The sequence below is a fragment of the Nymphaea colorata genome, chromosome 11 (assembly GCF_008831285.2).
Source record: "Nymphaea colorata isolate Beijing-Zhang1983 chromosome 11, ASM883128v2, whole genome shotgun sequence".
NCBI classification, from domain to species: Eukaryota; Viridiplantae; Streptophyta; class Magnoliopsida; order Nymphaeales; family Nymphaeaceae; genus Nymphaea; species Nymphaea colorata.
The window spans coordinates 9,401,242-9,419,220 of NC_045148.1; the positions used below are offsets into that span (position 1 = coordinate 9,401,242).

General features: G+C 37.9%; 1 protein-coding gene across 1 annotated transcript; it reads right to left on the reverse strand.

The window, feature by feature from the left end:
* Nucleotides 1-9,349: 9,349 nt before the first annotated feature.
* LOC116263955 (putative L-cysteine desulfhydrase 1) lies at nucleotides 9,350-11,026 on the reverse strand. Its single transcript, XM_031643794.2, has one exon. It carries the CDS (start codon nucleotides 11,005-11,007, stop codon nucleotides 9,607-9,609), a length of 1,401 nt encoding a protein of 466 aa, XP_031499654.1. The 5' UTR covers nucleotides 11,008-11,026; the 3' UTR covers nucleotides 9,350-9,606.
* Nucleotides 11,027-17,979: the final 6,953 nt, after the last annotated feature.

Genomic DNA, 17,979 nt, shown 5'->3' on the forward strand with positions numbered 1-17,979 from the left:
TTATCTCACTTTTATTGATGATTTTTCAAAAATCACTTTGATTTATCTACTAAAAACCAAGGATGAAGTTGGTTGAAACTCAATTTGCAACTCGTATAAAATGTCTTCGATCTGACAATGGTACGAAATATAAACACAAATTCTTTGAACAATTCAAAAAGGAAAGCGGTATGGATCATCAATTCACCTGTGTAGATGCACCCCAACAAAATGGGGTGGCGGAACAGAAAAATTGTCATATTCTAAAAGTGACTAGGTCTTTATTATTTGATATGAATATTCCTATGCGTTTTTGGAGTGATTCAGTTTTCATAGCTTGTTATACTATCAATCGCACATCCACAAGAATTCTTGCTGAAAAAACTACTTTGGAAGTCCTCAAGAAAAGGAAATTTAAAGTGGACCACATGAAAATTTTTGGAAGCACAGTCTATGTTAAGAGTAAAGCTACAGACAAACTCAGCCACAGAGCGAAAAAATGTAGTTTCTTGGGCTACTCATAGACAAAAAAGGGGTTCAGATGTTATGATGTCACCACCAAGCAGATCCATATCTCTCGCGATGTAGTTTTTGATGAAAAAAGCCTAATTTCTCTCACAATGCAAGACAAGGGAAGGATAGTTCCAAGCACAACATCATGGTCACACCGAACAGTCTATCATACAATGATTTTGATATCACCGTAACCCATCACTGTAGTAACCCTGAAGAAAGAGAATTCATTGAAAACCTTGAAACTCATCATAACAATATGAAAGCCTTTTTTGAACTTCAATCATATCAAAACAGTGAAATTGGAGCTATAGATCATATTGGACCATACTTGGAAACCTTAGAATCTCACCCGTCTGAACCCACTCTATGGAGATCTTCTCGAAACATTTAGCTACCAAGACATTTGAAAAACTTTGTTACCAACATCTCTATATCTCGTCATTTGAAAAAATATTTGAGTTATAGCAATCAACCCAAACACCATGTGGCCTTCCTTAGTCACATTGAAAAACAAAAATATTCTACTACATACCAAGAAGCCAAAGTCCAAAAAATGTGGGTTGACGCCATGCATGAAGAGCTAGATGCTCTCCACAAAAATTGCACTTGGGATTTAGAAACTCTTCCAATGGGAAAACGTGCAGTTGGGTGCAAATGGATTTTCAAAACCAAGTACAAGAGTGATGGCTTTGTTGAACGCCACAAAGCACACCTTGTTGCTAAAGGGTATACTCAAACACAAGGGTATACTGCAAATCTTGTTTGCAGACTCAAGAAGTCGATTTATGGATTGAAGCAATCTCCTAGAGCTTGGTATAAAAAATTGAGCGATGCATTGGAAAACAAAAAATTCATCAGATGCTACTCAGATAATTCAGTTTTCATCAAGGGATCTGACGATAACATTGTTGTTGTATTGATTTATGTTGATGTCATAATAATTACAGACAATGATGTACAAGAGATAGTTCACACAAAGTGGTATCTTCACAATACATTTGAAATCAAGGACCTGGGGAGACTAAAGTACTTTTTGGGAATCGAAGTTGCTAGATCCAACAAAGGTATCTTTCTAAACCAACGTAAGTACATACTTGATTTACTTAAAAAAACAAAGAAAAAAAATATCAAGCCAGTAGACATGCCCATAGAAGTCTACCCTAAACTTGACAATACCAAGGATGACCCTATTGAAAATGTGACAAGCTATCAAAGACTTGTGAGAAAATTAATTTATCTTACTATCACTCGCTGACATCAATTACGGCATGAGCTTGGTAAGTCAATATATGCATTCGCCTAAAGCAGTTCATGTCAAAGGTGTGGAAAGAATTCTCATATATTTGAAGAAGGCTCCAGGACAAGGTTTGTAGTACAAATTGAATGACAATGTTAATATTCGAGGTTATTCAGATGCAGACTTAGCCGATGCTTCAGATAGAAGATCGATGACAGGTTATTGTGTGTATGTTGGTGAAAACCTAGTTTTTCGAAAAAGCAAAAAACAACACACTGTTTTCAGATCCAGTGCCGAGGCTGAATATAGGACAATGACGACTACCTCAAGTGAGCTCATTTGGATAAAATCATTCATCCAAGAACTTGGATTTGCTATCAAGTCTTCCATTCCCATGCACTGTGACAATCAAGCTGCAATTCATATAGCTGCAAATTCAGTCTTTCACGAACGTACCAAACACATAGAAATTGATTGTCATTATGTACATGAAAAGGTACAAAAAGGAGAAATTGAAACTCCATATACTAGGAGCGCAGAGCAGCTGGCCGACAGGTTTACTAAAGGACTTTCTACGAAGCAATTTGATGATATTAAAAGCAACTGGGGCTGTTTGAATCTCTACACCCCACTTGAAGGGGAGTGTTGAAGGTGATTGTTACAGCCAGCGCAACATACTCAATGGATTCCCTCATTCTTGCCTCATTGAAATCCATTTGAACGTTTGAAGGATTACTGCCATTCTCGTTAGTTTCCTCAATAACCTTTGATCTTGTATGTAAAGTTTACCAACGTTCATATAAGTTGCTGCTTTCCTCATGTATCATATATATCCTTGTAAAGCAAAGAGAAAAAAAGAGATAAGGAAATAGAGGAAATCAAAGGGGTCGCTGCTCTGGTGTTCTTCGTGGATGTAGGTCTATGAACTGAACCACGTAAAAATCTATGTTTCAATTCTTCATTCTTCTCTTCTCTTCTATTTTAACATTTTCCCTAGTCATGTGAGCTTACAAATGCTATGGCATCACGGTCTGCAACAATGGGTCCTGGACATGCAGAAGAAGCATGCTATTTTTTCACTCTGAGGAAAAAGAAATATCTGCCAAAGAATGCTCCCTTCAGAAATAAATCTGGGCACTGAAAAAAAGGGGTTTGGGCTAATCAGATTTCATACAGGCAATGCATACTCCTAAATGAATATGTTTAAGTAATTCACAAACAGGCACATAGTCAGTGGTGCAAAATGATAGTAAAGAAGAAGAGAGGAATCCATCAAAGACCAACAAAACCCATAAAAATCATGCCAAAAATGAGGCGAATTAATGAATAAATCAATGTAGGGCACCGTATAGATCCATTCAACCGAGTCATTTCTTGCAGAGGCATTAAGACCCCTAGAATTGTGCCTAACCAAATAGTCCTCCCTTGGGAGAGAACTGGCATTCTTTCTTCATGAGAAAAGCTATCAGACTCTCATCTACCATCGTTACCACAGGGACCACATGCAAGCTGGTTTGTGGAGACGTACGGTTGTTTCAGTGGTCGGAGCTGTGAGCGGATGAGTTGATCTGACGGTGAATAAATGCATTCGTTTTGCTGTTTGGCAAGTAGAATATGGTGGGTGATCTCGTCGACATGCTGATAAGGTCGGAATTTTAATTACACACAAGCCAATTAACCATGGTAAATTTTTTAGTGCATCATTGAAGAGAAAAAATGACCAAGCATAATTGACGATTACTAACTATTTGTAGAACGTGTTGAATAGGATAGAGGGAGAAAGCAAAAATTGAAAGTGGGTCACGAAGTTCAAAGGATTGCCTAGCCAACTTTTCCTTTCTTTCCCCTCTTTGTTCACCTAAAAGCAAAGTGGCCATCTTTATTAATTATTGCCCCCTCCCTCCCTCCCTTCCTCTCAAGTAAAAGTTTAGTTTGACTTAAGACGGGAAGAGAAGAGGGAATAGAAGAGGGATTAGGGCTGCCGTTTTCGGTGGTCATACGGTATACTCTTCAACTCAAGTGTCGTGCATGAAACCATTTACATTATAAGCAAGGTGAATATACTAGGATGTATCATCAGTGTGACACTCATGCCGACCAGCTATACTACACCAATTAGGGCAGAATTGGACAGAGATGGTTGTTCTTCAATGAAATTTTACGTGCTATTCTTCAATATGGTCAAGTCACCTTGTCTTTGTAACCAGGAAGGCATGGGTGTGACTAAACTATATTGAAGAACAACAAGTAAAATTTCATTGAAGAACAACCATCTCTGTTCAATTCTGCCCTAATTGGTGTAGTATAGCTGGTCAGCATGAATGTCACACTGATGATACATCGTAGTATATTCTACTTGTTTATAATGTACATGGCTTCATGCACGACACTTGAATTGAATAGTGTACCGTTCGGTAGCCCTGACCCCTCTTCCCTTCCCATTAGGTTCTTCACTCTTAAATCAAACTAAACTTTTAGTGCAAAGGGAGGGAGGGGGCGATAATTAATAATGATGGCTACTTTGCTTTTAGGTGAAGAAAGAGGGGAAAGATAGGAAAAGTTAGCTAGGCAATCCTTTGAACTTCGTGACCCACTTTCATTTTACGCTCTTTTCTCTCTCTATCCTATTCAACACGTTCCACAAATAGTTAGTAATCGTCAATTATGCTTGGTCATTTTTTCTCTTCAATGACGCAATGAAAAATTTACCAAGCTTAATTGGCTTGTGTGATTAAAATTCCGACCTTACCAGCATGCCGAAGGGATCACCCACCAGATTCTGCTTGCCATGCAGAAAAATGAATGCATCTATTCACCGTCGGATCAACTCATCCACTCGCAGCTCCGGCCACCGAAACAGCCGTATTCTTCTCGACAATCCAGCTTGCATGTGGACCCTGTGGTAACGATGGCAGATGAGAGTCTGGTAGCTTTTCTCATGGAGAAATAATGCCAGTTCTCTCCCAGGGAGGACTATCTGGTTAGGAACAATTCTAGGGGTCTTAATGTCTCTGCGAGAAATGACTCGGTTGAATGGATCAATATGCCCTACATTGATTTATTCATTGATTCGCCTCATTTCTGGCATGATTTTTATGGGTTTTATTGATCTTTGATGGATTCCTTTCTTCTTCTTCACTATCATTTTGCACCACTGACTGCGTGCGTGTCTGTGAATTACTTAAACAGATTCATTTAGCACCTACTGATACCTTAGCCGCTCTTAAGCTGTGAAAGTCTGCAATCAAACTCGAGCTAGTTATTTCTGGATTCCACGAGCATCTTTAACTTCTTTTTTCATGTATGCAGATTGTCAGCTGGGCAGGAAAAGTTTGTGGTCATTGGAGATCTTCAAGGTTGGGGATATGCAGATTGTGATATCCGGGCCTATCTTGCTGCATTAGAGATAATGCAGGTCTCTCTCTCTCTGTGTGTGTGTGTGTGTGTGTGATTGACAATACCAAGAAGGAGGTTAGTTATTCTTTTCCTGAGGCCTACATCGTCTTGAAAAATCAATTTACAAGTTCTACCTTACGAACTTTCAATCAATGTGATTGAATGGCTCTTGATCAGTCAATATAGATAGATCAGATCTTTAGAACCCGCAAGAAAATGAGCGAAGCGGCAAGAAGCACATTAAATAAGCATGAAATGCCAAATGATCATCAACCAATGTGTTGTGTTAGGGGAGGTGATGGGTCTGTTGGCCACAGCCATGACAAGAAGAATGGTGCCTCAAATAAGAAATCAAGTAAGAATCAGAAGAAAGGGAACGTGATCAAAAGCCAATGGACTGCCGAAGAAGATAGGTAAAGCAGAGTGTATATGCTCTCTCTCCCTCTCTGCCCTTTCTTTTTTGAATTTTTTTTGGTGTTTCTCCCTCTTTGCCGCTTTTTCTGTTTCTCTCACTACTGCTGCCGCTGCCCATTCACTCTGGTGTGCGTGTAAAACTGGCTATTTCATATGAAATGAGCCATCTTCATATATATATATATATATAGGTAATGTTCATGTCATGCATGACCAAACAAATCCAGATATATATATATCAATTATGAAGATTGCTGACATAGTTAATAAATCTAATAAATTAATATTACTGCCAACTTAGATAGCAATATAATCCCGCAAAGTTATCGCTTCCCCAATGTTTTCGTTTTCTCAAGCAATTAGATTTACTTGCTCCATCTGCAATGGGAACAATTCATCGCCCCAATAAAGACAAATCAAGATTACCCAACTATAAAGGTCGCCGAGATAGATATTAAATCTTACAAATGACTATTATTGCCAAAATGGATAGCAAAACTTTGGCAGGTTGCTGGCACACCTCACAATTGGATCACGTCGATCCTTATCATTTACATTGTTTCTGTAAGACTTTATTCAGCCACCTATTTTGAACCCAATGGATTGTGATAAAAAGCTTCTCCTACTATATATATATATATATAACACAATTTACCTAACTTTGTTAGAGGTTGGGAGAAAGAAGATTGACCAGCTAGCGCAATGAAGAGGTTGCCGGCTGGTTTCTCTTCTTCTCCAAACATGTTATATATATATATATATATAAAGGAATATACATTGTATACATAAAGTACAGTAAACCACTGATCAAAAATTCCTTTAATCTATACTTAAAATGTGCTGAAAATCAACATAAAACAGAAAATAAGAAGAGAAAAACGGATGCCAAATAAGCTTTAGCCATCCGGCCAGCACACTTGCAAAAGCCATTAATGCTCCGAAAAAACTTAAACCTAGAAATGTCAAAATGTGAAGGAAAGGAAAAGAAAAAAGAAAACTGTGCTGGGAAATCAAATAAAAAGAGAAACATAAAGAACATGATTATTAAGGCTGTCTACCGATTGGATTGGGATCCGATACATCCTTGATTATTTCTGTTTTTTTTGTTATTTACATATTCTGATTCGAATTCTAATAAAGAAAAGTCATAGCGAATCTTAATCTGAAATCCGATTTTACAATCCGAACCCAATTTTTATGTATAACCGACTTCGAATCCAAATTTTGAATAGGATTTAGCCAATTTTCAAAATTTAATAGCACTAGATACAAGATATTTGTATAAAAATGAATCTGATCTGAATACGATCGGATATTTATGTATATCCGAATCCAATTAAATGTCATTTATTAAATCTGAATCCGATCTGACTTCTTAATCAGATAGGTCATTTTTTCAATATCTGATTTTTTTGGATCAGATAGGTCGGATATCGGATTCAAATCGGATATACTGACATCCCTAGTGACTATGACTCTAGACTGAATTTGTTGAAGGGGAACAAAAAGAGGACCAACCCGTTGGCTCGTCCAACAAAGTAAGTCCAAATTTAAAATCCAAATCCGATGTCACAATCTGAATCTGATTTTTACATTCATAACCGATTCCAAATTTTGGACCAAATGTTGGCAAGTTCAAAATGTGAGAGCATTGGATATATGATGTTTAAAAGCTTAGGATGCCCATAATGGGGGACTTCCCCTGCATTTTGTTCATGTTCTCAAAAATGAAAATTTCAAGAACACTACAAGGTTTAGCAATAATTTTCAAACCAACTTGATCTGTTCTAAAATGTGCTAGCACAAGGCGCTTCCATTTTTTGGTCGCATTCTTTTGAAATATTTTAGTTTTATCTCATATATGGATCATGAATTTTTGGATGTAGATTAGCGGTTTAGCTCCCTAGTTTAGTTTGATTGAGCTTCTGGATTTGGATATGGATCTCTGTTATATTGGAAACCTGCTCCAAAACACCAAAAAGTATCTTCCTTGTTTTAACCTTGCTTTGCACCAAATTTGACCCATAGGCACTTCACAAACTATATATATATATATATATATAGTTTGTGAAGTGCCTATGGTTCAAATTTGGTGCAAAGCAAGGTTAAAATATATATATATATATATATATATATATATGTATGTATGTATGTATGTATGTATGTATGTATTAATTCATGGGATTTAAACTCTAAATTGTGGATGAATGCATGCATAATTAAGTTAAAATATAATGCATTTCATGCATCATCCATAGACTTGGATTAGCCATATGGATGGTGATGTGATTTGTTTATTCAGATCTTGAAAGAGACGGCAGATTCAAATTCAAGATCTGGACCCCCACATTTAGTATCATATTGGATCTGAAACGGTGTCTTTCCAGCCGTTTTGTGTGTTCTCCAAAACTGAGATTCGTCGAGCCTTTGTGCGATATAAATCATCTGCCTTACTTGTGTTAAAAACTGTTTTAAACAAAATGCAAACCTTCTAACGTGTTTATAAACACTAATTCAATATAAATCATCCTTTAGTTTAAGTCATTTTTTGTAAAAAAAAAAAAATCTTTATCAAAATTTTGATATTTTCTGAACCGTTCCTCTCTTCATTATTAGAAAACCATTATTTAAGTTAAAAAGGTTACTAACTTAATATATATTTCTCACCAAACCACTCTTAAGATCATATCTATAAGTTTAGATTGCAAAAAAAAAAAATTATTTTAATAATTAGTTTTAATGGGTCTGGTTTTTTTGTCTCTTATTCAAGGTGGTTTCCTTTTTACTTATATATATATATATATATATATATATATATATATATATATATATATATATATATATATATATATATATATATATAGAAAGAGAGAGAGAATATATGAGGTGTTGACTTATTGGGGTTGAATTTGGGTTCAGACTGAGCTCTACTACCCTGAAATCAAACCTGAGTCCAACTAGCTTAAACTAGTTTTAATATACTCTTAATCAAATAAAATGCAGAGCTGTGTGCTAGATTCATCCTGGCCATACAGTAATCAGGATCCCATTTGTTCACCGTATCCAATTAACTAACAGAGATAGAATCCGGAAAATTATGCATGCGAAACCTGTTGCAACCGGATCCCTGTATATCGAATTTCTTTATATGTTCATATAGCTGTCACCTTACGTATTCTGTCAATTATTCTATGCGGATGCATCTTCCATGTCACTTTCTTGCATTCCCTTTCATTTTCTTCATATTTATTTATTCCATTTTTACTTTGGATTCTCCACTACCAGCATACCTAACTACAAGATATATTTTATATGTGGGTCGCCTCATTTCTCATCCTCATCTCCAAATCTTTCTTTTCAATAATCAAAGTTATCAAGTTGGCTTCATCTTTGCCCATTTGATTTTGCAAAAGATCTGCATTCAAATTGCAGGAATATAATCCCACATGGACGTAAATGGTGCCTGAAGTTTTTAATAAAAAAAAGAAAGTAAAAAACTTTGCACTTCAACATGTTGTTTCGTGAATCAAGGTTAATAGGCGACCAGTCTTCATTTCAAATCTCTAAAACTTTAATTTCTTGTGCTGTAAATAAAAAGTACAGCGAAAATTGCATTTTGAAGCACGAAAACTAAGCCCTGTATCAGTTTTTTGCATACCCAAGAAACTCCAAAAAATGCAAATCTTTTCCTCTCCATATGAGTTGTATCAACTGGTTTTCCTCCTTGTTCGACGGATCTTGGTGAGAATTGCACTTAGATTTCCAATTGTTCTCACCAACAAGCTCCTTTAAAAGAAATTCAATTCAATTACTGCAAAATTGCATGGTTTCTTGAACTCAAACAGGACAACACAAGTTTTATTCAAGTTTCTTGTGAGACTGAAAGCGTACAACAGGAAAGATAGAGAGTTCGCACATCAAACTATAACTCGGGGTGAGTTCGCGACAGCATACGAAAAAACTGTCGACTATAAAGTAGTCGGTCAAACCTGCAACGCCAGGTCTGATTTTTTCCGTCGCCGGAAAAGAAACAGAAGAAGTCATCTAAGTTCGGATCACGGGTATCAAATTACCTCCAGTTTCTCGCAAGTTATTGAATCTTCGACAAGCTTGTTGATCGCGTCCCTGAGCTTATGATAGTCAGCAAGAGTGTTGTAAATCTGATGCGAGATCCTCGCGTACCCGGTCACAAGATTCTCACAATCTTTGCCGTCTTCACTGATCAAATCTTTCACGTGGTAAATCGGAACTTCTATTTCAAAATTAACTCTTAAATGAGCTCTCAATCTCATGGCGTCCTTATCGCTGCGAATCTTCAAACCAGCCGGCAGTCCGACCATGATCATGCTCGAACTCAGCTCCGGCGAGGTGCCCAGGCCCGTTCCCCACGCTTCCGCCAGCATCCTGCCCATCGCGACGACCTTCTCGTGGTTGAGTTTCTTGATCTCTTCGAGACCACCATCGAATTTCTTCAAGAACTCGAAGATGGTGGGGATCACAAGCTGGGCACTGTAGTCTCTGTTTCCAACCCAGGCGCTTTCGACGGCCAAGCCTTTGCCGTATTCGTGCGTGACAACCAGGTGGTGGATGTCGGCCGACGCAGACTTCTTGGCGTAGAGGAAGGCCACAGACGGCGGGCAGAAGAACCATTTGTGGAGGTTGCTCGTGTAGAAATCTGCACCAATTGCTTGAAGATCGATGTCTATATTCCCTATGGAGTGGGCAGCGTCGATGAAGACGCGATCCACGCCTTCTTCTCTGCAGATTTCAGTCAGCTGCTTCACCGGAATCACGACGGAGGGCATGGAGGTTATGTGGTCGATGACGGCCAGCCTGACTTTTCTTCCGCCGGACCTGGCCTCCTCGAGAGCTTTCCTGAACGAGGAGATGATCTCTTCGTTCGAGGTCAACGGGAAGGGCATTTCGACCTCGACTATGTTGGCGCCGGCGCTGCCGCAGTAGGCGTAGACGGACTGCTTGACGGCACCGTAGGCATAGTGGAGCATGATGACGGAATCTCCTTTGGGGAAGGTGCCGTCGGAGAAGGAGCGGGCGATGTGGTGGAGGACGACGGCAGCCGCGGTGGTGGCGTTGTCGACCAGGGCAATCTCGTCAGGGTGGGAGGCGTTGACCAGGGAGGCGATGGCCTCCCGTGATCGGCGGAGGCCGTCCTGGAGAGGGCCGTGGTAGAACCGGTCGGGCTGGCTGAGGAACTGGTAGTGCCACCGGCGCAGGTCGGCGAGTACCGTGGCGGGGCAGCAGCCGAAGCTGCCGTTGTTCACGCGGGCGAAGTTGGGATCATGGTGCGCGAATTCTTGGCGAACTATTTCTGAGAACCTCTGGTTGTGCGCGAATTCTTGGCGGACTATTTCTGAGAGGCTCTGGTTTTTTTTCTTGGAGAGCTTCGGCTTCTTCCTGGGGACGCCGTGGTTGCCGGAGCCGTTCTCTTGTACCAGTTCCTCCATGGCCACCTTTCGACAAACTATCAGCAATCAAGGTAGGTAGGTCACGGTTAATGATTATATATATACATATAATTTGTCTATTTTTTGGGAGAGAAATATACACTAAAACAAAAGAGTTGGAGTATTCTAAAGTTTTTTTTTAATAAATACATGTATATTTTACACTTTTAATATTTTCATAATCTCCTTTCCATCTTTACATTTTTTTTATCTTATCAGAAGTGTTTTGGGGTCATACATCCTTATACATGAACATGAATGTGCCCCTAATTCCATCGAGTTAGTGTGATTAGACAAATTTCAAGATGTTAAAGATTTCAATATATATATATATATATATATATAACATGTTGTTCTAGAAATTTTTTTTCACAAAGACTATAAAGTTAGATTTGTCTTTAGAAGAAATGACATATTACAAACTCATGAACTGCTGATATAAAATGAGATAAACCCCTAAGAAGAGCATATCGATAATCGTTATTGTAGAACTTTTTGATTTAGCAAGGAAGACTGCAATAGTGTGGAATCAAAACTTAATAAACGCGCAATAATGTGAGCTCGGGGTAAGACCCACCCAATGCACTAAATGTTCAAATTTGATTACGGAATCAAATCGAAGATCTAACAAGAAAATATCTCTTCACTGTTGCTTGCTCGAACCCACTTGTCTTGGCACTATTCGGCTACTTTGCAGTGGGGTTCTCCTGCTTTACCACCAGGGGTATTTTGGTCATTTTATCACACGAGCATTGAGTTCAGTGATTGAACACGAGTCGAGTTGAGCTCATGAGCACCACTCAACTCTTGGATCACTTGCCTCGAGCTCAATTCAAAGCTTCACAATGGTCAGCTCGAGTTCGACTTGATAAACCAAGTCAAAATCCAGCTTGACTCTTTTAAGCTCGAGAGACTGAAAGACTCACGCCAGCAGCTGGCTGTGGAGTAAAATTTTGAAAGATTTTAGCATAATTTCCTAAACTAGTTACGGCCAAGCCGAGTTGAGTTCCTGTAACTTGAACTCGACTCTTTTGACAGCTCAAGCTAAGTTAAAATCGATAACCGATCGAGCTCATACACGCGAGTTTGTCGAGCCCAAGCTCGACTCATTGTTCAGCCCGAGCAGACGAACCAAGAAGACAAACCAAACAAATTGTAACAAATGGAAATTGGGTAAGGGAAACTTAGCAGCTGAAAGCAACCAGCTCAGCTTACAGAAAGGCCCTTTTTCTTTTTCCAAAAGTTCAGCAAACATGCTCAACTTTAGATTTGTTTAACTTAACCGCTTAAATTGTATAAGAAACGGCAGTTAAATGAAGGACATTCATAACTTAAACATGTTTTTGCCGTTGTACTACCACTTAAGGTTGAGCACTGGGCCGGGCTGCCAATGGGTACCTGGTATCCAGCCTGACTCGAGCCCGGGACTGGACCGGAAAAAAAGGATACCGGGCTGGCCTGATAATTTATCTGGCTGGTCCGGTTGGGCCTGAGTTTCGGTGTTGAGCCGGTCCAAGACCAGCTCCTTATCGGGCCGGCCTGATGCCTAGGCGTATTACCAATTGGTCAAACCCTTTATGTCTCAAAGGGGCATAACATAGTTAGTCACACAACTAATGTATAAAAGTAGGCTGCCTTCTGATTTCCGTGGGTGCTACTTTCTTAAACCGTAAACACCGTAAACGGTAGGAGTGTAACACTTTAATCGACAAGTATGCTATATCCTATCCAGGTTCTGACACAGCCCAAGTTCTAGAGGAAAAGAGAATATGGGGATGCCCAAGATAGTGTTCGGATCTTTTTTCCAATCCTCATAAAGGGGTCAGGGCCCTTGTAATGCTAAATTATAGTGTTCCATTGGATGTTGAAATGTGAAACTTCTTTAACTACAATGGTTTTAGCTTTAAATAAACCTCCCAGCCAAGTAGACGTGAAGGGCTCATAATTTTAGTCAACCGAAAAAAATAATAACTTTGGTGACAATGATGATGGCATTTGGGCAGGAAAACTAATATATTATTGAGTATTGATTAAGCATGAGATAATGTTTAATAATGTAAGCAAACATGGTAATAAAAATACTGCCGTGGAGAGTCAATTAGAATAAGATGCATTCTTTATCATATCTGATTCATATATTGGGATTCGGATTAGCGTACCCATGAAGAGAAGTCTATATCATGTCCCAAATTCGGTATTTAAATTCGCAACTGGATTCGAATCGCGTTATTATATTTTAACAACAGACTTTAAAAATGTGTAGATCTTAGAAATAGGAAAATTCAATTGGCTTATTATGTGATCAAATATTTATTTGACACTGGATCCAAATCCGAACCTCATTGCAAGTCATCTTCTAAATCCAATACGAATTCCTAATCTGATGCAAAATGTATTTTTGTTATATATTCAACTTATCAAAACAGTTTGGGTCGATATCTGATCCAAATATGGCTTATTTAAAATAATTCGGCCTGATCCAAATCCAATCGATTGACATCCGGAGCTGGTTTCCATCCCAACAGTACGCATTCACCTACGTCAACTATAACCCATTAGATTCCAAAAATAAAAAAATATTATTATTATTTTATTAATTTTCTAGTATATTGGTTGTCGTATGAGCCGAGATAATTAGCTGATTTGACCAATACATGCCTGATATCAACTATTTTTTATGAAGACAGTTTCAAAACCTTTTGTCATATAAGGGCTAATTTACTTCATCATCTCATAAATAATAATAATGATAATACTAATAAGGTGTCAGCTTCCTTGTGTGATCAAGGACGTCAAATGGAAGATTAGGGCCGGTAGGAAATCGGTGGGGCCCACAACTTCCATCCTATATATATATATATATATATATATATATATATATATATATATATATATATATATATATATATATACTTAAATTCATGGGAAGGGGGTAAATAACCTGCCACCCGAACAATAGGCCCAAAAAAACCTTCCCTTCTTTATTTGCCTCTAAAGTCTCTCAGAGTTGGTAGAGTATATTGGGTTCAAAGTAGTAACATTTATGAGAATTGAACTAATGATGCACATTTTAGGCGACTACCCAAATAGTTATGCTATGTCCCTTGAACCTTGCGAAATAGGCCTTTTGATAGTGTTTGGTAACTCGGATTTAGGGGCGGAGGGTAGGGGGGGGCCGCGCCTACGCCATGGCTCCACCGCAGCCAATGAATTTTTTTTTTTTTACATTGAAAAAAATAATATTTTTTAATTATGTAATATATTTTTTGTATTAGAATTCAGTTTGGCACTACCCAGATCCAAAGGTCGGACTGTCGGTTCGCCCCTAAAGAAAATTCTGGCTCCGCCCCTGCTGGGATTAGTATATCATGTCGCATTCCACATAATACAATGTTCCTTTTCCTAATGGCCCTCTTTGGGTTTAGACTTTTTGTATCACAAATTTTTAACTTGCAGGCTTCATGGTGACATCCGCTTGGCGTAGTTATACGTTAGCACTGATGCTTCACGGCGTCACTGAATATTAATAAACCACAGTGGGTCCGTCAGAGTTTTGACTAGAGCCTGCACCTGAATGTACATATATATCTCTATTCTACTCAAGATTCATATCATGCTTTTTATGTTCGTTTTTCCTTTCTTGTTTAAGGGATCAAGCACTGACTTGATGCCAACTATCTCTGTCGTGGTTTCCCCGTAGGACAATGCTACTTTAATTGCATTCTTTTTTGGCCAAAGTGGACCTTATGTATCTCATGATCCTTCAGACCAATTCAGTAAGATCTTATTAAAGAATGTCCACTTCTGCTATTCAAATCTCAATGGTTTATAGTGTTTGCATAAGCTTTTAATAGGATTCCACTCACAATGCTTTATATGTCATGAGGCTTGATGGGATCTAGGTGTCATGCATAACTCGGTCTCGGCCCGACTAAATGCTCAAAGAGGAAAGTGGGCAGGGGGACGGGGGAAGAAGCTTATGTGTCGAACCCCTTTATAAAGACACTTGCTGCCTACCCTATGAAAGGATGATATGAAAGGGCCCATGGCCCACCCAAGGGCCAGCATGAATTTAAGGATGTCAATATATTCGATTTGAATTGACTATAAATCCAAAAAAAATATTTCAAAGAGTTTGGATACGGAAAAAAAAAATTAAATTTTGATTAAGAAATTAGACTGGATTCAGATTTAGATTTAAGAAATGACATCCAGTTATATTTAAATTTAGATATATATAAATATCTGATCGGCTTCTTATTAAGATTCAGGAGCACTTAGTAATGCAATTACTGCGTTACCAAATATTGCAAGACATTGAGCCAAAAGACTTCAATTAGGTTTAGGGGTGGAGCTAAGGTAGGGCCCGCATGGGCCCTACACACCTTAACTTTTTTTTTAAAAAAAAATTACATGTAAATTTTAGAAAATTTTACTTGTTGTATATGAAAATTTTGAAAAATGATAATTCGGCCATAATAAAAATTTAGAAACTTTAATTCGGCCTCCCTCATAAAAAATTTCTGGCTTCGCCCCTCATCAAGTTTGAACCCGCCAATAGCTTGCCCATGGTAATGTTGATCGGCGTAAGCATAGAGGTTGAAAGCCAATGAGCTGCATCTCAAGTGAGTGAATGTCATACATATACTAGTGCGGTTCTCAACTTGTTTTGTTGCACTATCAAATATCTTTTATTCTTTTGGTCGAACAGCAGGAACCACGACGTACGTCCTGTTCTGTTGTTCTTGGAACCGGGTGGATCTGTTCCTCTTTGAACAGATGTGACCTATTCTTAGTTTATTTTCTAGGAACATGAACAGGCTATGTAGTCTATCCTTGTTTGATTCACTAAGTTGGAACAGCAAGGTGATTATTAGGACAGGCTAAGGCATGGTGACATGGAAATGTAATTATAGCGCTTATAAGAAGATTTGCCAGTATGTGCACCATACATTTTTTTTTTTACCCTCAAGGAGAGTGGTTAAATCCACTACCACTAAGAGAGGCCATCGTCTCTTCCCTATGCCCATCACCCTCAGTGTTTATAGAGATTGTTTCAGAACCTATTACAGCCGATGAGATGAGCTCATTGGGTTGTGACAATGGCCACGAGATTTGAATATCAGATTTTCTTTTTGAAGTGGACCACCTTGTCGTCCAGTGTGCTGCAAAGTAATGCACCATACTTGAAGACGGCACAATACTATAATAATTGCATCTCGTTCAGCATGTCACTAGAAACAACAAATTAAATTGTGAAAACAAATTGAACTAAAAAAATGTTGATGAGTGCACACTTTCTTTAAAAATTTTTATAAAGTAATAGACATTTTAGACATTTCAACCTTTTCACAATTTTTTTTCTAACCTTCTAAATTTTTTTTTTTTAATTTTAATAGAGATATTTTGGTCATTGCACCCTCCTTTGCATAATTTTTCATGTGCAGGGGTGTGCACATAACCAGCTTCGGTCTTCTTTCTCAACACCGCCACTACCTTTTCCGACAAGTTCTCTCTCTCTCTCTCTCTCTCTCTCTCTCTCTCTCTCTCTTCCTCTTCCTCACACACACACACACACAAAAGAAGGTTCATATGAACGCATTTTAAAATTTATTCAAGTTTAGTTCCCTAACTTTAATCCTTATGGACTCCTACTTATACATGAATTCAAGCAATGACAGAGCTACATATGGGATGGTCTGGCCCGTTGCCCACACCAACCCCTCAATATTTCTTTATTTTCACATTAACATTTTCAAATATTTGCTTTGTCATATATATGAGTGCCCTTTTAAATATGAAAATCTGTGAATGAGTGCCCCTAAAAAAATTTTTTTGCTCCACCAGTAAATTGAATCGAAGGTTTCTACTTTTTTAGGGCAGCTACAATGGTAGAAGATGTTCTTGTGGAAAGTTTCGTATCTTGGCAATTAGCATCAATTTAGTTTGTGCATGTCTTAACTGTGCGACTCATTTGTGTGGTTTTTCCATGGAAAATTTGTTTGATTCTTATGTTTCATGCCTGTGTTTTTTCCTTTTTCTCCTCTCTTACGCCCTGTTTGGTTGGAGAGAAAGTGAGAGATTAAGCAATTCCTTTTTTGTTTGGCTGACTAATTAAAAATGAGGAAAATAAAAAAAGTTTGTAGAAAAAAAAATGAAGGGAAAGAAAATGAGAGTGTAGTGTAAATCCAATCCCTCCAAAATTGGAGGGATTGGGAAGTAAATGAAAAAAAGGGATTGAGCATTCCTTTCCTTCATCTCTCTCTCTTTTGATAATAACATGGACTAAATTTACAGAAAAAATGGACTAGAAAAATGGGGATTGTGAAACTCTGTATTCAGAATTAACTTCTTTAATTTCCTTAAAACAAATTTTCAAAATATGTTTTAATGTTTTTCATTCAAAAGCATGCACTTGTGAATTATTTTCTAAACTTAAGCAGTTATTTGTAATTAATCCCGATGTCAGATTTTGTTTTAAAATGTATAAAAATTGAGCAAATTTCTCTTCATTTTTCAAAAAGTCAAAAAGAAATGAATTTTGATGTTAGTATCCAACATTTGCGGGACGGATTGGGATTAGATTTTACTAACAAGATGACATGAGTCGCAAAATTTCCTTCCTAGATTGTTTCTTGTTTGTTGGGCAGTTGTTATCTTATGAACAAGCATGACTTATTTTTACCAGAAACAATCCTAAACCAGTGAAATAAGAACAGCTCACAGAGACACGATTCTTTTCATAACGCATGTGAAATAGCTAAATAGGATTAAAAATACATCAGCATTTTGGGCTATATGTGAATTTTCTATTCTTGTATTCTTGAATTCGGTTCATTACCGTAAGATCCAAATGAGTAGTCAAAATACATCAGCATTATGTGAATTTTCTATTCTTGTATTCTTGAATTCTCCTTTCTCACAAATTTTTAAATAAATTTTATATTTCTCAAGCACCTTGTGATCTGGGAG